The sequence below is a fragment of the Protopterus annectens genome, chromosome 2.part0 (genome assembly GCF_019279795.1).
Source record: "Protopterus annectens isolate FY-2018-M chromosome 2.part0, PAN1.0, whole genome shotgun sequence".
In the NCBI taxonomy this organism is placed as follows: Eukaryota; Metazoa; Chordata; order Ceratodontiformes; family Protopteridae; genus Protopterus; species Protopterus annectens.
Window position 1 is genome coordinate 1,657,205,048 of NC_056728.1, and position 25,206 is coordinate 1,657,230,253.

At 38.6% G+C, this 25,206-nt stretch overlaps 1 protein-coding gene across 1 annotated transcript in view; it reads left to right on the forward strand.

Annotated features, from left to right (window-relative positions):
- The window catches only part of LOC122792866 (polypeptide N-acetylgalactosaminyltransferase-like 6), a 2,507,518-nt gene that overhangs the window by 1,598,622 nt on the left and 883,690 nt on the right, over positions 1–25,206 (forward strand). The window contains exon 3 of the mRNA XM_044060425.1: positions 1,225–1,327. Within this exon, the coding sequence (XP_043916360.1) occupies positions 1,225–1,327 (103 nt within the window). The remainder of the gene's footprint in view (positions 1–1,224; positions 1,328–25,206) is intronic.

Genomic DNA, 25,206 nt, shown 5'->3' on the forward strand with positions numbered 1-25,206 from the left:
GTATGGGAGGAATTGGCCAGCATGAGTGTATACATGCCAGCCACCAATTGGTTCTTAACTTAGTTTAAAATAAGTTCAGGTTTATGATGTGTTTTTTGGAAAATGTTGCAAACAATTAATGTTTTTTTTCTGTATATGTTTACTCAATAAATGGACACACTGGTTAATGTTGTATCTAAACTGTATAGTACAACAACTTTATTGGTGGGGGGTCAAGCAGATAATGAATTTTCTGATGTCCTTTACTTTAAATCACATGATAACATAACATGATAACAGTGTAAACAGAACTCAACACTTCTTTTATGAACTTTTACTTGAAGCCTTGATGGCACCTCAAAACTTTGTATCTGTCAAACTAATCTGACAGACCATGACATCAGAAACAAGTTTATTCATGTGAGACCCTAAGTAGATCATATTGAACACATTCATTGGTTTTATTTAGCAAGCAGTAGTTTAACAGGCAGTAAGAAAGTTTGTTGAGTAATTCATGTTATTTCTTATTTTTTTCTGCACATAGTTGATGTTGCAGATCACAAAAATCACTTAGTTGTGTAAGAGCAAAAAAAAATGCAATTGTTTACAATTTATGTTCACTGTTTTGGGGGTTTCTCTTCTCCCTAATATTATGTAACTATAGAATAGGCACATATAAATTTGGGGGTTATGGGGAACTTGCCTCCATGTGGTGGAGTGCAAAAGGGCTTGCCTCCCAACAAAATCATTTATTTCAAACTGTCTCATTTGTTACAATTTTATGAGCAGCTTTTGAGATTTTGTGAATGTGCATATCTGAGATAAGTAGTGGTTTCCCACGTTTTCATACTGTGAGCTATTTTTTATTCCATAAGTAATTATCTGACATGCTTGCCTGTACACCATTGCATTGAATAAAATTACTGAAAATTACATTAGTGCGTGAACAATGTACCAAACTATGAGAGATGAAATAGTACCATGTGTTGAACCTTTTGAAACTAAAGTCAGAGAAGACATGGCAGTGTGACTGAGCACACTCCTTATGATATACGGATCCATAAGTGCAGATATAATAAGCTATCGTAAAAAGCAGACAATTTTGCAAATGCATTTGGCTTGAAATGTTACAGATTATTACTATGTTTACTTAAAAACTTTATCAGTTCTAATTAAATTTCATACAAGACCTGTGAGATGCTTTATGAAACTAAGTTTTCAGGATATATGTTTTAACATTTACAGGGTTTTCCTATGAGTGACAGCCAGCTTAATTCTTGGACTGATGGGCTAAAGAGAAAAGACTGGCATGATTATGAAACAATGCAGAAGGATGCCTTACGCTCAGGTCAGTACTTCAAGATTTTAATACTGCCAGCATGTAGGAATAACATGAGCTGTTATGAGTGAACATTTGATAAGTGTCCATTTTTACATTTAAGGTAAGATTAAGCAATTCACCAATTAAGTCCACTTGGTTCAAGAGGTTAGTAAGGTTAGTGTATATAACAGAAGATGTTTTATGGCTTATAGCCACATGACGCAGTGCTGAATTTTAAGATCTTCTGTTCTTTACTTTGGCACAATATACCTGCAGATGCCCAGGCATAACTGTTTCCATGCTTGCTTGGTTATGATGAATGTCACTGCTTTGTTCATGCTGTTAACAGTAAATGATCATATTTATTTATGTTGTGAAAACCCGAGTAGAGCAATGTACCATTTTTAGCAATGATCATAAAGTCATCATTTCTAATTTATGCAGTAATACAAATTCTACAAATATCTCAGTATAAACAGGAAGAAGTGTGACAAAGATGAATAGTAAAATATCGAGCTTATAGTATGGTAGAAAAAAAATCAAACTGACAAAAAATTATGGTGACTTGTTAAAGCAGAATATCAGCTAGGTGCACAGCCAGGAAATGTTCTGGATAGATTTATTATAGAAGATAAAAATAAGTATGTCTTCCATAGTGTTCCAAGATAGTTGATTAATAGGGTAATAACCCGAGGGGCCGTTTTAAACTCAACGCTTCTTTCCAGGGTGAGAATAAAACCATGACATTGTGTCTGCAAGGAAAACACCTTAACCGTTACGCAACCACCGATCATTGTTAAAAAAAAAAAGTTCATTTTGTAAAAACACATCATCTAAGTTAAGCTTAGTTTACAGCTTTCTCTTTCTTTTTGCTTGAAATGAAATAAATTGATATGCTCTTTCGAGTCATTAAAGTTCTAATATTATTTTAAAAATAATTAGGTGTAAACAGGATTGAAATTATATAAATGAGTTTATGACTTTATGAGCAAGCAAATAGGGATAGAATATGTGAGCCCTTATAACTATTTCTTATTGCTTTAAAAAGTGCGACATTGCATTTCTTTAAAGATTTTTGGGTGTTGTAAGTAATTAGAGATTTGCTAGTTTAACAACTCAGTAAATATGATTGAACAATATTATTAACATGTTAATTGGCATCTGGCACTGACCTGAAACATTAAAGGCAAATGTGACATTAAGCCATCAGTACATTTACTAAATGTCAAAACCAGAGATAGGAGATTTCTGAACCTGGCCATTGCTAAACTAAGACATGGTGGAATATGTCAGAGAAGCTGGATGTACATATTTCTCTATCAAGACTAGGATCTCTACTTGCCTCAAAGTTCATGGAAGCCACAACAGAACTGCCCGTGGTACATAAACATATAGTTTTCACCACAAGCAACTCACCTGCGATGGACTGTTTTCAAAGTATGGTATCAGTGAGCATACACCTGAGCCAGGCTTATGCATATGTAACATACAGACAGCATCTGTAACTTTCTTTCAGTCTGGCATGGGTGGAAAAAGCATTATTTCATGGCTGCCATCCTTGTAAAGAATCCTTATGTCACTCCTCATTCAACTTTAAAGACACAAAACATACCTACAGCGTAACATGTGGAGAGTAAGTACTGCATGTGGAAATTCTGTGGCCATGGAAAGATCATGTACCTAGGTGGGGGATGACAAAGACAGACAGACCATTCTGGTCCTCAGTAGTTTGGGTGTAGATATAGGAATTCTGCTATAATCAGCACTGGCCTGAGTTTGCCATGGTTTCCACAAATAATAATAATGGCTGCACTACATATATTAATAACATACTAAAAATGCATAAAACATTCATCAAAGTTTTTTATTCATAAAATAACAATACTCATTAATAAATACAACAATATGGAATCACTAATTTTAATATGTAATTTAAATGAGATGATCTTTTTAAAACCTTGCTGCTTATAAGGTTAAACTGCAACCCAAAGACTTTTTCATTCATTTCTGTTGGGCAAGTGGCATTCAATATAATGTCACTTTAACTCCCTATATTCTAAAAAGGACTACCAATCCCCACCTCTTACGTTCTCATCAGTTGGTTAATTAGTTTCCTTAGAAATGGAAACAGGTGGACATACAGTACCAAATGAAATGTTATTATCTTCTATAATGACATCAACGTCTTTTACTGTTTTATCAACTTATAAGTATTTCCCATCAGAAGTGTATAAACTGTCTTTTCCTTATTTTATTTATTTATTTTTTTACAGTGAAGGCAGTATCATTTCTATTGCACCATGACACATTGAAATTGAAGTATAAATTCCCAAGACAGGAAATGAAGTGAGATAGAAAGAAACAAGAAGTGAATAACATGAATCTAAAACAGTCCCCTTAGCAATGGAAAATGGACACTTGAAATCAAATTGGTGATCCACATGTACAAATACAGTAAAAATACTCTGCCAGGCACCTTTTCGGGATCTCTCCCTGCTCAACACCTTTCAGATGCTTACTCTTCAAACCCTGTTTCCTCTTTTAGAACACCAGGCTTTTCTGGTGTCTGGATATGAAGGTTGTTTATCTTCATATCCCTATTCACCCTTTCTTCAGGAAGTTTTTATGTTTCTCTGTTTATTCCTCTCATTTTCAGTTCTCTGCTTTGCCCTTTGGCCTCTCTACTGCCTCAAGACTATTCACAAAATGTCTACCGCCTGTGAATGCTTTCTGCAGGCTCCAAAGCATACATATTTTCCTTATCTAGATGACCTGTTCCTTCAGGCACCTTCTCCCAGTTGCCCGTTTAACCTAAGAACTAAATCTGAAGATAGAGTACATGGAAGTAACACTGCACAAATTCATATTCATATTAGAGTAGAAATAAAATCTACATAACAATTATCATAATAACTCAATAAAATAAGGGCAACAAGTATATCATGAGCTAAACCGACTTAAGAAAGAAAAATGGAGGGGATAGAGAGCATTACTGCTTTTCTCTGTCTATCTATCTATCTATCTATCTATCTATCTATCTATCTATCTATCTAGCTAGCTAGCTAGCTATATATGTCTGTCTATCTATCTATCTATCTATCTATCTATCTATCTATCTATCTATCTATATATCTATGTCTATCTATATCTCTATCTATCTATCTATCTATCTATCTATCTATCTATCTATCTATCTATCAAGCTATCTATCTATCTATCTATCTGCCTATCATGTGCGTGTGAGACTGCACACATGGATATTTTTATGCTGCTGCTATGATAACTTCAGCTAAACCAACTTAAATAATGGTTGGAGAATTACTGCTAGCATATATGGGTATTTCACTACTTGACATTCTTGGCATAACCACCAGAATCATTATTGTTATGAATACTCTGTGTATGTGTTACCTGGAAAATAGTTTAAATGTCAGTGAAGCACTATGATACTGAAGTGTAAGTATCCCCGTCCAGACTCATTCACCTGTCAGAACTCATTTGAGTTGTTATGCAGCGTTAGCACCTTGTTATAAACTGGACTCTGTAAATGAGAAACCGCAAACTAAAAAATAGAGAAAGCGAAAAGCCACCAGCCGGATATAAAACGTAAATTATTTTATTTGAAACAACGAACTTGTAACTAAACAAACTTAAGATAGGCAATCGAATAACTTTGCATACACAAATGATAAACCATAAGCGCTTTCATTTAAAAAGTTTTAAACTTCATCAGATAATCAGTTAAATTATATCACTTCCTTATATAACCTTCTCATTTTTCAAAAAATCCCGCTCACATGACTCATACAACTCAGGCATGCCCAATGATGAAAAAATGACTGTTTGAAAATATTTTGATTTGTCTCACATATATATTATTATATATAAACTGGACTCTGTAATACCACACAAGTTTTACAGAAAGGTCTCTTAAATGACTACCCAGAAAACTTCATACAAAAATTCCACACAGTTAAATATTTATAACAATGCACAGGAATCAGTTATGGGTGATAGAACAATTTTACATTAAAGTAAACTGCAAAACACATAGGTTGATAGTTGACTATTAGACTAATAACCCAAAGGTTTTAAGGCTAGTGATGCTTCCCAAATATTTCTCAGAAGTTTTGATACTCCAGGGTTATTTTAATGGGTATATATAGGCTTGGACATGGGTGATTAAGCATTTACAGGTTGCATCTGTCTACAAGAGACATAGGTACTAAATCAAGTGTGAATTTCCAATTCACCATCTAGTGGTCCAAGTTGAACTTGAATTGGATTAAGGAAGAATTCTGCTTCATGTGGATGGGAAGCCTATTCCAGAAAAAGTGTAATTTCAGAGTCACATACCTACCCTTCCACCATGTCTTATTTATTTTGCAGATAAAGTTTGGATCTCTAGATCAAGGAATTCTAATGCTTTTTGTTTTATAGATGTGCAACAGGTCCATCAGAGTGGGATCAGAGCATGCTTTGTAGGCCAGGCACATATCACTTGTCAACAGTCTGTAGGAGTACAAGTAGAGGGATAGGGCATTGAGCTGGTCCATGTTGGACATGTTTTATATGCCCTGCATTCTTTTTGTCAGGAAACTCAGTGGACACTCTCATTTGTTGCATATGCCTGGTCAGGTACATATCGAAAGAGATGTTGTATTCAGTGTCTTATGACAGTCAAGTACAGCACAACAATGACATCTCTGGACCTAGATGCTATACCCTTGCTTATAAGTTGCACAGCACAGAATGATTTCCTTATAACCATAGACACATGATGGCCAAAGGCAAGGTTACTGTCTACATGTGTTCCTAAATCCCTAACCACTGAGATCTATTCTTAGGGGAAGCCATCTTCCCTAAGGATGCTACAATGCATTTCTTGCCACTGAGTTTTTAGTTGCAAGTTATTAGTTTGTTTCAGGTCTTCCTGTAGGGTATTTGTGTCTTTGGGGGATTCTGTGACTGCATCTAGTTTTCAATTATCTACAGACTTGGATAGCCAGGGGCCCAAGTAGATGCCAAAGAGGAGGGGCGCTAGCACCAAGAATCAAAATAATCTGTTAGTAACTGGCCTCTTTGTGAGGTAGACTCCATATACTAACTTCATACATCTTATCTGTGAAATAGCTGGCTATCTACTGGGTGACATAGGAGTTTATACCTAATTTTGTGAGGTTTTCTACAATGCCTGAGTGGAGTATTATGTTGAGTGCTTTGGCCAGGTCAAGTTAGGAAGTATGCACTGTTTTGCACTCTTCTACTGTTTTGGTGACCTTCTTGAAGAGGTCCATCAGGTTGAGTAGTACAATTATCATATATAAAACTAGAAGAAGTAAAATTTAAACTGAAAAAAAAATGCCTGTTTTAAAAGTTCAATATGGTGGACTTCTTTGACCATGTAATCAAAGCCGTCGATGAAGAAAAACCAGTACACACAGCCTATCTTGACTTAGCCAAGGGTTTTGACACAATCTCTCACTCAGAAATCTTTGAGAAACTCACCCAGCTGGGAGTTAACCCATATGTCACTAGATGGGTAGCCAAATGGCTCACCAACAAAACACATACAGTCAAAGCTGGTGATTCCACCTCTACCAGCAGACCAGTTACCAGTGGTGTATCACAAGGAACTGTGCTGGGCCCCTACTGTTTGGAATTTATTTCTCGGAAGTCCAGGTAAAAATAAATGGCCTGTGGCTTGCCAAGATCATTGATGACTGCAAACTGGGTGCATAGGAGCTGAAACCATAGGGCAAGGGGGAGGGAGCGCCCCTCCACTTTTACAGTGCAAGACCTGTAACAACACAGAGGATGCACACACACATTGAATTTAAACACAAAAGTGTGCCTGATTGCTGCCAGACTCAAAGCAAAATCCACAGGTAAGCTTGTATTTACTGAAGCTGCTGCTGCTCGCTCGTATGTTACTGAAGCTGCTTCATTTGTATTTTACTGAAGCTGCTGCTGGTATGTACTTAAGCTACTCCATTTGTATTTTACTGAAGCTAAGATGCTAAGCTGCTCCATTTGTATTTTACTGAAGCTCCAGTTGTATTTTTACTGACGCTAAGAATCTTGTGTGTTTGCATTTTTTACTGAAGCTAAAATGCTTGGGTTTGCATTTTTTACTGAAAGGGTGTGTGTGTGTTTGTATTATTTACTGAAGGGTGTGTGTGTGTGTTTTTTACTGAAGGGTGTGTGTGTGTTTTTTACTGAAGGATGTGTGTGTGTGTGTTTTACTGAAGGGTGTGTGTGTGTGTGTTTTTTACTGAAGGGTGTGTGTGTGTTTTTTACTGAAGGGTGTGTGTGTGTTTTACTGAAGGGTGTGTGTGTGTTTTTTACTGAAGGGTCTGTGTGTTTTTTACTGAAGGGTGTGTGTTTTTTACTGAAGGGTGTGTGTGTGTGTTTTACTGAAGGGTGTGCGTTTTTACTGAAGGGTGTGTGTTTTTTTACTGAAGGGTGTGTGTGTGTTCTGGAGGGTGTGTGTGTGTTTGTGTGTGTTTTACTGAAGGGTGTGTGTGTTTTTGTGTGTGTGTTTTACTGAAGGGTGTGTGTGTGTGGGTGTGTGTTTTTTACTGAAGGGTGTGTGTGTGTGTGCTTTTTTTTTTTTACTGGTGTGTGTGTGTGTGTGTGTGTGTGTGTGTGTGTGTGTGTGTGTGTGTGTGTGTGTGTGTGTGTGTGTGTGTCTGTGTGTCTGTGTGTGTAAAATGCCCCAGTTACTTATAACTGATGGTTAGGATTTCCTAGGCTCAAACTCTGAGCCTTAGGTACAACAGCCTGCATTCTCTACCCACACCACCACTTGTGATTTAGGGAATTAAGTCCATAGCTCTCAACTGTCTACATTTTCAAAGAATATTTGGCTCATAGTTTGACCTGCTCCTCTTAAAATTTGTGATTTTGTGGCAAATCAGTGATAATGGAATTCACTAAATAATGATAGCCCTTTATGTTTCAGTCTTCCTATCTTTTTTGGAAACACATGGTAACACAAAACACTAGTTCAGCAACTTTCTAAGATTATACAAGCAATATTTAAAATGCATCCCTGGTTTGGGGCCTTTGCCCCCCCCCCCCAAATAAATTGCATTTTTTTCCAGATTTCTTCTGCTGTGAAATTGATACGTTTACTTGCGTCAAGTGGGTGGTGCAGTGGTAGTATTGTTGCCTCACAGAAAGCAGTTTACTGGTTTGATATTTGGCTGGGGTGCCTTCTGTGCAGACTCTATATGTCCTTTCTGTGTTAGTGTGGGTTTCTAATCCTCTGGGTGCTCTGGTTTCTTCCTGTATTACAAAGACATGTATCTGGTGCATTTCTCCCTGGTCCTCTGCTGAAAATTGGCTTTGTTCCATGTCAGACTTTCCTGGTAAATAAATGTTAAATAAAAAATCTTTGAAGGAGCTGAGAGCTTCAGAAGTTTAGTGGTACTTATTCCAAGTCTGTTTGCATTGTTAGTAACCTTCCTTTTGATGCAGAAGGCTATGGATTCTACTCCCAGGGTATGCAGATGGATCGCTGATACTGTACTGTGCTGTAATTTAAAGGGAGTGGATGCTGCAGTCCTGTGAATACTCTCCTTTGGAGGAGTTACCTAGTAACTATGAACCTGTCATCAGTTTGCCATGCATTCCCTATTGCAATATTACTAGCTTATCATTTTTTAATGTAACATAGGCAATTTATTCTTCAAGGGCAACAGCCACTTTATTTGTAAATGAAACAATGGAATATAAAGTTGTTTCCTAGCAGCAACCTGTTCATTAGTTAGAAATCCCTTTAATGCGGAAATATTTAGATGACTTACTTCTGCAGAGATTTTGTATATTTACTGATATTGGTGGATTATGATGACAGAAGTTTGAGTGGCCTTTTATGGTTGAGATTTTCTGAAATGAGTAGTTTTGCCATTATTGCTTCATAAATTTTATTTCATTGCTTACTAGAAGACTGTTCAAAAGTACAAATTTAAAACACATTCTAACAAATGGTGCTGCATTATACACGAAATATAATTTAATACAATCAGGAAGGTGACTCAAAGAATGCATACATGTATGCATGGCTCTAAAACTCTCTTTGAAAACAGCCCAGAGGAAAGTGTGAAAGGCTCAAAATCATGGGCAAATTTTTGTTACCAAAGCAATGGATGAAGGTAAAACAGTTCACACTGCATTACCTTGACCTGGCCAAGCCTTTTGACCGAATCCCCTACTCAGGTGTAATACAAAATATGAATAGTGTAGGAGCAAATTCCTGCATCACTAGCTGGATTGCCAACTTGCTCACAGGATACAGGAGATCAAAAGAGGGGAAGAGACCAGTCACCAATGGAGTCCCCCACGGTTCGGTGCTGAGACATTTTCTGTTTGGCATATACATCTCAAAAGTAAAAGGAAATACCAAAGGGCTTTGGCTGGCTATGTTTGAGATTACTGCAAGCTAAGAGCAGTTACTGAATCCCCAAATGACTTAACCATCATATAGGAAAGTTTGTCCCAAATAATAACTGGTGTCAATATCATGACAATGCCCTCTGAGAACTGACCCAGTTGTTTGGCATTTGGGAACTTGTGTGTACAGTGACCTAACTTTTAACCAACATGTGCCCAGAGTTATAAGAAAACCGTTCTATATTGCACAGCTTATAAACAAATTGTGACTAGATCTAGAGAAGTTGCTGTCCCCCTTTACAAAGCTCTCATTAGGTCAATCATTTTGTATAATGCCCACTTTGGCATGTATCTTTCCAGCCCCATGAAACAATTGGAATACCCTCAGAGATACCTTACTAAAAGGATACAACTCCTAAACAATAGGTGTTGCATGGATCACCTCAAAGATTTATTACTATACTCAATATCCTACAGTGTGCTTAGAGGTGACATGTCTGGCATACAAGGCATCCTCCGACCTAATGCAGATGGGCCTACTGAGCATCAGCAAGTCAAATGGCATCAGAAATACTCAGTCCAGTTATCTAAACTGAAAGTTGTGGAGAGATGGATATATATCACAGATGCTACCACTATTCCAGAACAGACTATCCATAAAAATAAAAAAAGTTCATCCGTCCATATTCAAATGCAACTTGGATCTGACAATGGATAATAGAAAATGTACTCCAAGATTGCCCTTCATGCCACTAATGGATACAGGCAGTTCCTAAATGCTGCATCCATAACACTGGTCCCCTCAAATTATCTATGGTATGAGCATAGTTAATCTCACTAGGAGTAATATACAATTATTAGACATGGGATAGGTAAGACCAATCAGAAAATGTTAATTCAAGCACCAAATGGGAACTGGCTAAGCTTAAAATGTCCTCCAAGTGAACCTATGTTGTGGTAGTAAATAGTTATAAAAAATTAAGTAGAAGCTGAATCCCAATAGTTGCCGGCTATTGGGATTCAGCTTATACTTGATCTGTTTGGGTTGGATATTGTTTTTTCTACAAGTTATAAAAATTGCCCTTTTTAGCTCACTAAGTGCCCCTTTCACCCTCTGCTCCCCCCCCAGACTTCAACAGCTTCCAACAACTATGACTGGGCGCAATCACTGAGTCCCCTAAGAATGCTGACACATTACAAAAAGGTCTTACACAGACAAATGACATGTGCCAAAGAAACAGACTTAAACTACATGCAAAAAATGCATTATCATCTCTTTCAGCAAAGGGGATGTGCCTGCAAATTACAATATTAACAGTAACTGCCTAAGCTCAAACCCTGTGGTAAAAGATATTGGAAGGTTGGGAGAGTGGCTTAATGGCTAAGATGTTTGCTGTCAAAGGAAAAAAACTTTAAAGACCAATTCATGTTAGGTTCAAGCAAGGTACCCTTTATTACTTGCAGCAAGGAGACAAAGCATGTAGGCACAAGGTTTGTCTGTATAATTAATGATTAGTAGGTTATACTTATACAGTTCTCTTCCTGTCACATAGAAAATGTTACATTCTATTGCTGACGTAGTTAGACACAGCTTTCTGTATGTTCTACAGAAAATATTGTTAGACTTATTGCTGACCAAGTTAAAATATCTGTCATTCTGCAAAACATTTTGAGAAAAACAACCTGGCCTTGGGTTTATGTCAGTCCATTTCAGCATTTCAATTCTTCTATTGTACTGTTCTAATACATGTGTTACATTTTACCTAGATTCAAGGTACATTTCTAGCTTTAGTACAAGTAATGCTGACTATGGTTTAAACTTTCAAGCATCTATTGTTTTCTTTATCAATAGCTTCTAGCAGCTGCATGTTTTTTCATGGCATAAGCAGAAATCAATATCCCTTTGTTAATTTTCATGACATTAGCAGAAATGAATTACTTCTTTTGTTATTTGCTGACATTATCAGAAACAGAATGCTTCTTGTTAAGTTTCTAACGGCTATGCAGATTCATGCAGTGTGAACAGAATAAATGTATTAACCCTTTTAAATCTCGAATGCACTAAATGCACTAAGCATGCATATTACTATTACATATTTTTCTAACATTTCCCCCCTTTTAATACTTTTATTCTACTTTCAAGATAAGCATAAACAATTTTTTTCTTCCCCTAACCTCTTCCTACTCAGGATTTGCAGTTAAGAGAGTCATTCAGTTTAAACTTATGAAAACATTTTCAGATTTTTAACAATTCTTCAAGTTTAGCACCTTGGTATAAGGTTTCTGAAACTGACATGTCTATAAAGTCTTTAATCAGTCTTTTCATGCAGTGGATGTAGCAGCACACACATACCGCCAATAGGATCATTCCTACACAGACGGCAATCAGGATGTTCATCAGGATACTGCCCCACCCTCCAAGCAATCTCTGGAAAATGGATTTGGTCCTGGTTTGGTCAAGGCTGACACCTGCTGAATTACCTCAAGATGATTGTCTATCTCATGTTTATGGTCAGGAATATACGAACAGGACTCCTCCTGGATCAAAACTCATGTACCTCCTCTCGCCGCTAGGGTGAAGTTGAGAGCCATGTGGTTTTGAAGCACTACAGTTCTCATAGCAGTCAGTTCATCAGTCACCAATTCTAGGGCAGAAAAGGTTGCATTGCTCATTATTTTGAGAAGCTTAGACAATTTTCTCACTTCCCAGATTGATTTAGTTGCTCCATATGCTGGCAGTGCACCTGCCCACGAGATAACAGTTTCACTCAAGTCCATATGTGACAGTCCATTTTCCCTAAGCCCACAGCATGATGGTTTTTCCAGCGTGCATTGATTTGCCCACTGGATTGACAGGCTTCTTGATTTCTCGTCAAACATTCCAAATTTTCCCTTGAGGTAAAACATCTGTGTGTCATATGGCCGGAACCAGGTGCCCCAAATAACAACTGCTGAACCAATTCTCAGGTAACCACTTGTATGATTTCCAACCACATATAAAATAACAGTCTTCTACTTTGGTAGTAACTTTACTATGTCCTGGCTCTGGATGAAACATGTTTTTGTCTATCATAGACAGTTGTTTATAAAGATCAGCATTATGTTTTACTTCATCAGTTGTCCTATGCATCAGTTCAACAAATGAATCATAGCTCGTGTTACAATAGGACCCTGTGTTATCAGTCTTATTGTAGCATCTATAAGGAACAGTCACATTGCAATTGCTCCAACCCACCTGAACTGTATCATTTTTGTAAAAACACACAGTCCCCTTCTGTCGAACAGACAAGTGCAATGCTACTTTATCTTGTGATGTGACATCTGATGTATCATAGACTAAGTTTTTGCAGGTCTTGTTGGCTCCTAGGGGGACTGAAGTTAACCCCCTGTATGCTAATGGCAAAGCTGTGCAAATCCAGCAGTTCGAAACACTGAAGGTCTCAGCATACACATATTTGATTGCCTGGTAAGTGTTGAAGTTTGGGTGCTACTCTGCATACAATTCTGCATGCTTGTTCAGTCCAGTTTGTGTGGCTGAGAAAAGGAATGGCCACAACAAAAAAATTATTGTCACTAGTACAGTCAACAGGATGGTTATGCAATACTTCCGAGGAAACGGTTGTTCTGCATTCCTGTTTTCTCTGACTCTTCCGAATAGGTGTATTTGGATCTTACTGGATTCTGTCATCTTTATTTCAGACGTGTTCTTACTCTCTGCCCTAATAGGACATTCAGCACTGATGGTTTCTTCACTGGGGTTGAGACGGATCAGTCCTATTGATCTGACCTCCCTTTGTAGCCAGACTTTGTGCTGAGGGCCCTGATGGAGAGGTAAGACTTTTGTCCAGTTCAAAGTTCTTAACAAGTTTGCAGTGCGTCAGGTGGATCCACAAAGCTTGCTCTGCTATCTTGACTGCAGTGGGTGTCGAAAGAAGCACCTGGTAGGGACCTTCCCACCTTGGCGATGACCAATTCTTCTTCTTGATAACTTTTATCCACACCCAGTCCCCGGGTGTCACTACTGCCACTTCTGATGTCTCGGTTTGCTTTCTATCTGAAACAGAATTTGACTGCAACAAATGTTTAGAATTCATGACTTTTTTCATATATTCAGCTACTGTAAAATCAGCTTTCTGGTCTGATGACATGAGAAGTTTCCACTGGGGTGTATAGTAAGCCCTTCAAAATAACTTTTCAAAAGGAGTCAATCCTTTTGCTGTAGGGACAGTTCTCATGCTCAACAGTGCCAGGGGCAAACAGTACAACCAGTTTTTTCCTGTTTCAGCTATTAATTTTCTCAATTTGTTTTTTAATATACCATTATGCCTTTCAACTTGCCCTGCAGATTGTGGATGGTATGCACAATGATTTTTTAAAGAAATACCAAAATGCTTACTTAACTGCTGTATGGTTTGATTTACAAAGTGTGTACCATTGTCTCTGTAGATCCTTTCCGGAATACCAAACCTAGGAATGATTTCCTTGACAAGTACTTTTGCCACCGTAGCTGCATCTGGATTTTTTATTGGAAAGGCTTCCACCCATCTGGAAAACATATCTACAATGACAAGCCAATACTTCTTATTTTCACATTTGTCTAATTCTATGAAATCCATACAGATAGTGTGAAACGGATATGGTGGTGTAGAGAAACTCCCTTGCTTGGGCTTTAACAACCTTGTGCATGATGTTTGTTACAAATCTGACACGTCAAACAAAATTTTTTAGAGTAGTATGTAAATCCGTACATTGTGAACACCTGGTTCACCAGCTGTACCATCCCCCCTGTTGAGACATGGCACTGCCCATGGCTCAACAAAGCTGCATATCTAAACAAATTAGATGGTAGTATCGGTTTCCCTTCTCTAGAGATGCACAGCCCCTTTTTCAAGAATTGCTCCTCGTTTTACCCATCGTTGTTTTCCAGTTTACGTAGTGAGTGTCTGTATTGTTTTTAACATATCTAAATCTAAAATCTCAGAGGGTTGTAATTCCTCATTTAAAAGAAATACTTCTGTGGCTGCTTGTTTTGCAGCTGTATCAGCTCTCGCATTACCTTTTGAAATCCTATCTTGTTGCTTGGTGTGAGCTGTGCATTTACAAATGGCTACTTTCTGAGGTAACTGAATAGATTCTAAAAGATCTAAAATAAACTGTGCATGATTTATAGGTTTGCCAGTAGATGTTATCATTCCCAGGTCTTTCCACTGTTGCGCAAAAACATGTACAGTAGAAAAAGCGTACTGGCTATCAGTAAAAATGTTTACACATTTACCCTTTGCTAAGGTACATGCCCTTATCAGGGCGATCAATTCTGCTGCCTGTGCAGATAAGTTGTGTGGTAAAGGTTTTGCTTCTATAATCTCAGTATCAGAAACTACTGCATATCCTACTAGGTTTTGTCCTGCAGGACCCCTTTTGCACGAGCCATCCACGTAGTATGTCACCTCGGCATCATCCAAGGGGACATCCGTGAGATCTTTTCTAGGTAGTGTCTTTTGCTCAATTACCTGCAGGCAGTGGTGCAGTGTGCCGTCTGCAGGAGTTGGGAGCAGAGTAGAAGGGTTTAAAGTCGTGCATCACTCAATTGTCATGTGAGGTTGGCTCAACAATATAGTCATACAGGAAAGATGCCTAGCAGGGGAAAGATATGCCACCTTTTCTTGTAGTAAAATAATCGCGACTGCATGAGGTACTCTCAAAGTGAGAGGGTGTACCAAGACTACTGAGGCTGAAGCCTGTACTGCCATTGCAGCTGCAACTACTGCTTGTACACAGTGGGGTAAGGATCATGCCACTGGGTCTAGTTGTGATGAATAGTAAGCAATGGGGTGCTGATTATCCCCATGCTGCTGTATTAATACTGATGTCATGTAACCCTGCTTACAATCTACAGTTTGGAAAACATGTTTATGGTAGTTTGGCAATCCCAGAACTATTGAGGACACTATTAACTGCTTCAGTTTGCAGAAAGAAGATTCTGCTTCTGGTGTCCATTGTAACAAATTTTGTGCTGCCATAGGCTTCTTATATATAAGGTCAGTTAGTGGTGCAGATTCCAAAGCATAGTGTGGAATCCAGCTCCAGCAAAAATTAGTTGTACCCAGGAAGGACATCATTTCCTTCTTGGTAGTGGGTATTGGTGCTTGCAAAATTGCTATCTCTCTGTCCTCATCTAGTGTTCTGCCTTCTTTGGATATTACATATCCCAGGTATTTAACTTGTTTTTTCCAAAGCTGCAGTTTACTTTTATTTACCTTATGTCCTTCAGCGGCTAAAAATCGTAGAAGTGCTATAGTATCTTCTCTACAATCCTGCTGGGTGGGGGCTGCCAGCAAGATGTTGTCAACATAAAGTAAAATCTGACTGCCTCTTGGTGGGGTGAATCTCGCCAAGTTGCTTGCCATTTCTTGTGAGAATATTGTTGGACTTTCACAATATCCCTGTGGTAGTCGCTTATATGTATACCTTTTCCCCTGAAATGTGAATGCAAACCAATACTGGCTATCAGGGGGTATCGGTATCGAAAAGAAAGCATTACTGATGTCTACCACGTAAAAATACTTCTGTTGAGGTTGTAAATCATTCAACAGGGTGTGTGGGTCTGGCACCGTGGGTGCCCTTGATATTACTGCATCATTTACAGCTTGTAAATCTTGGACCATACGCCATTCTTCATTTGCTTTTTTGACTGGAAACAAGGGTGTGTTGCATGGTGAATCAGGAGATTCTATTAGTATCCCTCCTTTAAGTAAGGCTGCTATAATAGGCTTTATCCCTGCCTCTGCATCTTTTCTTAAGGGATACTGTCATTTTTGTGGTCTGAATGCTGACTTTGGCGTGATAGTAACTGGTCCCGCTGTACGAATAAGTCCTACATCTGATTTTCCTGTTGACCAGATAGTCTCTGGTATATTTTGTAAAGCATTTTCTTCCTCCTCTAACAGGAGTGTCAATCAGCTGTCCTCACCAGACTGTAAGTGCACAGCTGGGTTGGTCTGAGTTATCCAATTCAACTTCTGTATTTGTATTCCCTGTTCTGACAGTTCTAGTTCTGTCTGTTTCTCCCATCTCGTCACTTTTTCTCCTAGGTCTGCCCATTCTATATTTCTGTTTTTGGTTAGGCTAACATGGTAATCAATTAGATTTATAAAGTTCAAAGAACTGCTGGGGCAATGAACAGCTGGCTACACTGTTCCCTTCTGTATCCCAGTACAGGTTACGCAATATCAATCTATTTGCATGATTCTTAAACAATTCTTGCTCATATTCCTTATCAGGTCCTGGTGTATTACAATAATAAAGGGTACAGTGCAACAGTTGTTGCTTATCAATGTCAAGGGAGGGGAACTTGCTGACAGCTACATTCATTAACTCTTCGGTTGCAGTCCCTGGACCAGTCATAACCAAGTCCTGGCTGTACCAATAAAACATTTCACCCTCCGATTGCACTGCAAAGGTACCAATTTGTCGCTGTGCTTCCATACCCTGCATGGTTGGGACTACTGCTATACCAAATAGCTGCATGAGGTCTATGCCCAAGAGGTTTACTGGGCATTTTGCAGAAACAACAATTTTGCTTTTTTGTGTCAATCCTGAAACTGGATCAGTTATTGCAATGTCACGGGAGAATGGCTGCCAATACAGCTGTCCATTAGCTGCTTTAACCAGTATGTAATCAGGTATCTCTGTGTTTTCTGGTAGTTTGGAGGGATGTATCAGGGTTCGTGATGCCCCTGAGTCACACAAGAATTTGACTTCCCTCCCTTCTACCAAGAGTGTAACTTCTGATTTTGTGCCTGCTAAATAGAGCTCCAAGCTCAATAAAGGTAGGTCTAATATTTCATCTTCTTCATTGTCACTAACTTCCTGCACTTCCTCTACTCCCTCTATCACATTCTCATTTATCCCTTCTTCGCTAGCCCCTTCTAGTGATTCCTGACTACCATATAGTCAGTCCTCACCCTCCTTGTCTTCCGTTGTTGCCTTCTTGTTTTTCTTGCAATCCCTTGCCAAATGTCCCTTTTTACCGCATTTAAAACATTCTCCCCTTTTCTATCGCCCTTCAAAGTCCTCTGATCATTGATCAGATTGTTTGTTTCCCTGTGCATTTTTCTTGCCCTTTTTCCGAGACTGTACTATGTAAACTTCTGCTCCATCTTCTACAGAAAATACTTGAGCTTTCTTTTTCTTTTTGCTATTAAAATGCCTTTCAGCATGCCTTGCATATTCAAGTAATGATTGTAATCTGCTTGTACGATGATCTACCATGTGCTTTGTAATAAAACTGCTTATAGGTGCAATACTGCCCTTTAAAAATGTATTCTTTAACGGCTGTTCATATGGGGAATCTTGTGTTTGATCTTCAGGAACCTGCATTCCACAGTGGTTATTAAAACACTCTAATAGTCTGGCATAATACCGGTCAATAGTTTCACCTTCTTGTTGGATGCATTGATTAATGCGAGTCCAGTCTGCCATAGGTTTCCATTTTTCAGATCTGTGGTCTGTAAGACCTTTTACTCTGGTGTCTAATTCTGCGCTGCTATGTGGGAGGGGTCTTTGTGCAGCATCACAGGGATTCCAGTTCCCACTAATCATATGCCAATCCGGCCCAACAGTTTGTCTAACTACCTTTTCTACCTCTTCTCCATTCAAGTTATAACTCAGCCTCATTCCTTGTAAGTCTTCAGAGAATTTTCTAAAATTAACCTTTGGATGGGGGATTCCCTCAGTGGCTTTCTGGATGTCTTCCGAAGTCCAAGGTCTATACACTAAAATAGTTGGATCCTGATTGTCCTGACCTGCCTGAGGGTTGGGTACTTCTATAAGTGGACATATTTCTTCTCCTTCACTTATAGATCATGAATTCTTAACCATTTGCCATAACTTGATGCCTTCATTTGAGTTACCTGCCTTTGTTCGAGACCTGGTCTTGATGGAATCTGTAATAAACGGTTTTGTTTTCATAATGCCTCTTTCTTCAGTGACCACAGGATATAGTGGGGGTGGGCTAACCTGTTCACTTGCTTCATATTCCGGTAAGGGAGGTGGAGGTGCTGATGCTATTACTAAGTTATTGTCCTCTTTGTCTAAAAGCATTGCTTTTGAATTTTTGTTCTTTTGTTCCCTACGGTTTACTTTCTCAATCCACCTGTGTGCCTGAGGAATTCCTAATTTACGTTGCTTTTTTACCCGACCTTTGGAATCAGTTTTGTGCTATTTGATAAGTTTGATAAGCGAGGATTTTTCAAATTTTCCATCAAATTCGTATTTATTAACCCATTTTGAATAATATCTAATATTGTCGGCGCGCTGCAACTGCATATATTTTGCGTCTTCTGTTAAAAGTGGATTTTGGGGTCTTTTTGTGCAATTATTACCTATTTTGTTCTAACTTTTTATCATTACGTAACTTTTCTTATTTTTTAACGTGGTACCACGGATTTTGTTATAGTCTCTTCAGAATGACTGCCTACTTATTCTGTTTCTCCTGATCTATGACAAGACAGTAATCTTTTTTGTCCCTGACTTGTAAGAAAAATATAGTCTAACAAAAACAATACACATCTAGTCCCTGATCTAAAACAGAAAACAGAAAAAAAGTAGATTCACCATACCTGAGCCCAAGTGATTGATCACCAGTTCACGGAGACCCGTCCTTCAGTCACAGATCAGAAAGTGGCTGGCCTCTTTTGAACGACAGTTCAGTCGGAGGACTTTTCAGATAAGAAGAACCAATTTTGTTTCTTCCCCGTACGGTTTCAACCACCTGGCCCGTCTGATCCGAGGTGAAGAGAGGGTTCCGGTCCAAAGGACCAATATGTCAAAGGAAAAAACTTCAAAGACCAATTCATGTTAGGTTCAAGCAAGGCACCCTTTATTACTTGCAGCAAGGAGACAAAGCATGTAGGCACAAGGTTTATCTGGATAATTAATGATTAGTGGGTTGTACTTATACAGTTCTCTTCCTGTCACATAAAAAATGTTACATTCTATTGCTGACTGTTAAAGGAAAAATATACTTTAAAAATGATCAAAACACGGTAGGTTCAGGTTAAGGCACTTTAATCTTGCAGCAAGGAGACAAAAACGTGCTGATACAGAGTTTGTCTAACTAGAAACAGGAAATACTTTCATTTTTATACTCTTTCTAATAAGACATTGCCTACCAAGCTGACGTAACAAATCACAAGTCTTTTCATCATCATTTATTAACAATTAGTCATATGAATTTCTGCTGATTTATCAATTTTTGTGAGAAACTTCCTAAGGAAAACAACGTGGCCTTGGTTACCACCAGTTAGATACATGCAATGTTACAATTCAAGGTACTATGGTTAATTCAAGCACAAAGCTAGCAGTTAATTTCTCTAATAATCCTTTGTCTACTTTATCTCTAAGCTACTGCAGCTGTACATGTTCTCATAATTCGAACAGAGCTGATTGTTTAGAATCATTACATTTACAGGATATAGCATTGTTCATTCATTCTCTCCTGACCTAACAGATAAGCACCTGCTTCTCAAGTACATTTCCAAAAGGCATAAATATGAATATTGCTGTGCTAGCAATTACTAGGTCAGAGGGCATCTTGCAAGTTTCAGAGAGCACACTGCAGTTTCAAAAAGCATCTTTTCAGTCTCATATGAAACTCAATTTATATATAAAACAGTTCATATAAAATAAAATGAAAAACGTGTTAACTTATTTAGCTTCTAATTAGCATTAAGCATACACACATTAATACATATTTTTCTGACATTTCCCCCCATTTACACTTTTTAATTCTATTTTCAAAAAGAATAAACAGTTTGCTTCTTTTCCTAACCTCTTCCATTCAGGATTTACAGTTAAGAAAGTCATTCAGTTTAAACTTTATGAAAGTGTTTCACATTCTAGCAGCTCTTCAAATTCAGTACTCTGATAAATAGTCTCAGAAACTGATATATCTATAAATTCTTTGATTAATTTCTTCATGCAGGGGATTCCACAACAAACCCAAACTCCTATCAGGAGTAATCCCACACCAATGGCAATCAAGATGTTTATTAGGATGGAACCCCACCCCCCGAACAAATTCTGGAAAAAGTCCATCAGAGGGTTTGGGCCTGGTTTGGTCATGGCCGACACTTGCTGAATCACCTCAAGGTGGTCATTAATTTCATGCTGATGATCTGGTATAAACGCACAGCATTCTTCTTTGATTAAAGCACACGTACCACCCCTCACCGCTAGGGTGAAGTCAAGAGCCATTCGGTTCTGGAGCACTGCAGTTCTCATAGCATTCAGTTCATCAGTTATCAGTTCAAGAGCAGAGAATGTTGCATTTCTCATCACTTTAAGAAGTTTAGACAGTTTTCACAGCTCCCAAATCGATTTAACTGTGGCATATGCAGGTAATATGCCTTCCCACGATATGACAGCATCACTCAAGTCCATGTGCGTAAGTTTGGTACCCACAGTATGATGGTCTTTCCAGCCTGCCTCGATCTGTCCCACTGGATTTTTAGGCTTTTTAACAGCTTTCTTGGCCACATCTCGGGTATTTCGAATATTTCCCTGAGGCAAGACCGCAGTGTGTCATATGGCCAGGACCAGGTACCCCAAAAAAACAACTGCCAGACCAATTCTCAGGTAACCATTTATATGCTTTTTTACCACACACAAAATAACAATCCTCTACTTTAGTAGTTACTTTGTTACGAAATGACTGCCCTGCATGAAACATTTTCCTAATTATTACAGATAACTGTTTAAAAAGTACAGGATTACATTGCACTTGATCAAGAGTCTTATGCATGGATTTAAGAAATGAGTTATAATCTGAACTACAAGATCCACCCAGATCGTTGGCTTTAGTATAACATTTATACTGTACAGTCACATTATACTTACTCCAACCCACTTGGATCGTATCGTTCTTGTAGAAACATACAATTCCCTTTTGTGTCACAGGCAAATACAGTGCTACCTTATCATATGCTTTAATAGATACTGTGTCAAAAACCAGATTTTCCCAGGTCTCATTGACTCCTAGGGGGATAGCAGTCATTAATAACCCCCCGTATGCTGTTGGTATGGCTGTACAGATCCAGCAGTTCGAAACATTAAAAGTCTCAGCATACACATGTGTAATTGCCTGATAAGTGTTAAAGTTCGGGTGCCAGTCTATGTTTGGTTCATTATGTTTAATCAGTTCAATCTTTGAGGCAGGAAAAAGGAAAGGCCACAACAAAAAGAACAATGTTATTAGCATAGCTATCAAAATAATCATGCAAGTTTTCTGAGGTTATTCAGTGTCTCTATTTGCTCTATACCTGGTCATTTTGTTCTCGTTGTACAACAGTAACAAGGTTTTTGTCCAGTTCAAAGTTCTTAACCAGTTAACAGTGTGTCAAATTAATCCAGAATGCTCGGTCCGCAATCTTGACTGCAGTGGGTGTCGACAGTAGTACCTGGTACGGCCCTTCCCACTTCGGAGAACTCCAATTTTTTTCTCTTCACTATCTTCATCCAGACCCAGGTGCCTGGGGCTACTGCTGCTTCCGATTTCGTTTGCTCTTTATCTGAAACAGAATTCAACTGCAAAAGTTTGTTATTCAAAAATCGTCTCATATACCCTGCAAGTGAACTGTCAGCCTCCTGCTCTGCAGACATGAAAGGTTTCCATTGAGGTGTATAATATGCCCTCCCAAACAAAACTTCAAAAGGAGTTAATCCTTTTGCATTTGGAACAGTTCTCATGCTCAACAGTGCCAGAGGCAAACAGTGCACCCAGTTCCTTTGTGTCTCACTAATCAATTTCCTAAGTTTACCCTTCAACACCCCATTATGCCTCTCTACTAATCCTGCAGATTGGGGGTGGTATGCACAGTGGTTTTTCAACGATATCCCGAAATAGCGACTAAGTTGTTGTATTGTTTGGTTTACAAAATGTGTGCCATTGTCACTATAAATCTTTTCCGGTATGCCAGATCTAGGTATAATTTCTTTAACAAGGACCTTTGCAACAGTAGCTGCATCTGGATTTTTAGTTGGAAAAGCTTCCACCCATTTGGAAAACATATCTATAATGACAAGGCAGTACTTCTTATTTTCGCATTTGTTCAGTTCTATAAAATCCATACAAATAGTATGAAATGGATACGGTGGTGTAGGGAAACTCCCTTGCTTAGATTTCAATGCCTCTTGTGCATGATGCTTGTTACAAATATGGCATGCTGCACAAAAATGTTTTGTGTAATTAGTAAATCCATACATCGTAAACACTTGATTCACTAACTGTACTATCCGCCCTGTTGAGACATGGCTATGCCCATGGCTCAACAAAGCTGCATATCTAAACAAGTTAGATGGTAAAATTGGTTTCTTTTCTTTGGAGATGTACAGTCCCTTCTCAAACATTGCTCCTCATTTTATCCACTTTTGTTTTTCTACATTTGCAGTAAGTGTCTGCATTGTTTTTAACATTTCTAAATCTAAAATCTCAGAAGGTTGTAATTCCTCGCTCAAAAGAAAAACTTCTGAACCTGAAGCTGCCTGTTTTGCAGCTGTATTAGCCCTCGCATTACCTTTTGAAATTCTATCCTGTTGCTTGGTATGAGCTACACATTTGCAAATAGCTACTTTCTGAGGTAACTGAATAGAGTCTAACAAATCTAAAATAAATTGCGCATGGTTAATTGGTTTACCAGTAGATGTTATCATTCCTCTATTTTTCCACTGTTGCGCAAAAACATGTACAGTAGAAAAAGCATACTGACTATCAATAAAAATATTCACTTTCTTACCTTTTGCTAAGGTACATGCCCTTGTCAAGGCAATCAATTCTGCTGCTTGTGCAGATAAGTTGTGTGGTAAAGACTTTGCTTCTAAAATCTCGGTATCAGATACTACTGCATATCCCACTAGATTCTGTCCTATAGGACCCCTCCTGCACGAGCCGTCCACATAGTATGTCACCTCAGCATCATCCAAGGGAACATCTGTAAGGTCTTTTCTGGGTAGTGTCTTATGCTCAATCTCCTGCAGGCAGCAGTGTGGTCTGCCATCTGCAGGGGTTGGGAGCAAGGTTGACAGATTCAAAGTTGTGCATCGCTCAATTGTCATATGAGGTTGGCTTAACAGTATAGTCATACAGGAAAGATGTCTAGCAGGAGCAAGATATGCTACTTTTTCTTGCAGTAAAATAATCGCAACTGCATGAGGCACTCTCAATGTGAGAGGGTGGAACAATACTACTGAGGCTGAAGTCTGCACTGCCATTGCAGCTGCAACTACTGCCTGTACACAGTGGGGCAAGGATCGCACCACTGGGTCTAGCTGTGATGAATAGTAAGCTATGGGGCATTGTTTGTCCCCATGCTGTTGTGTTAACACTGATGTCATATATCCCTGCTTACAGTCTACAGTTTGAAAAAATCGCTTATGATAGTTTGGTAATCCTAATACTAAGGAAGATGCTATCAATTGTTTCAGTTTGCAGAAAGCTGATTCTGCTTCTGGTGTCCACTGTAATAAATCCTGTGCTGCCATTGGCTTTTTGAATATCAAATTAGTCAGCGGAGCAGATTCCAAAGCATAATTTGGTATCCAACTCCGACAAAAGTTAGTAGTTCCCAGGAAGGACATCATTTCCTTCTTGGTAGTTGGTCTAGGTGCTTGTAATATTGCCGTTTTTCTGGCTTCATCTAATATTCTGCCCTCTTTGGATATTACATATCCCAGGTGTTTGTTTTCTCCAAAGTTGCAGTTTGTTTTTGTTTACCTTGTGTCCTTCAGTAGCTAAAAATTGTAATAATGCTATGGTATCTTCTCTGCATTCTTGCTGGGTGGGGGCTGCCAGCAGAATGTCATCTACGTAAAGTAAAATCTGACTACCTTTTGGTGGGATAAATCCCACCAGGTTACTTGCCATTTCTTGTGCAAATATCATTGGACTTTTACAATATCCCTGTGGTAATCTCGTATATGTATACCGTTTCCCATGAAATGTAAATGCAAACCAATGTTGGCTGTCTGGGTGTATTGGTATCGAGAAGAATGCATTGCTAATATCTACCACAGAAAATACTTCTGTTGAGGTTTTAAATCATTCACCAAGGTGTGTGGATCTGGCACCGTTGGTGCCCTAGGTATGACTGCATCATTCACAGCTTGTAAATCTTGGACCATACGCCATTCCCCGTTTGCTTTCCTAACAGGAAATAAGGGTATATTACATGGTGAATCGAGAGATTCTATTAAGACTCCTTCCTTAAGTAAGGCTGCTATTATAGGTTTGATCCCTATCTCTGCATCCTTTCTCAAGGGATACTGTCTTTTCTGAGGTCTAAATGCTGATTTTGACGTAATAGTAACTGGTTCTGCTGTATGAATAAGTCCTACATCTGATTTCCCTGTTGACCAGAGAGTCTCTGGTATGTCTCTTAAGGCTTTTTCCTCTTCCTCCAGTAAGACTAATACTCAACTATCCTCACTTGCCTGTGAGTGCACAGCTGGGTGAG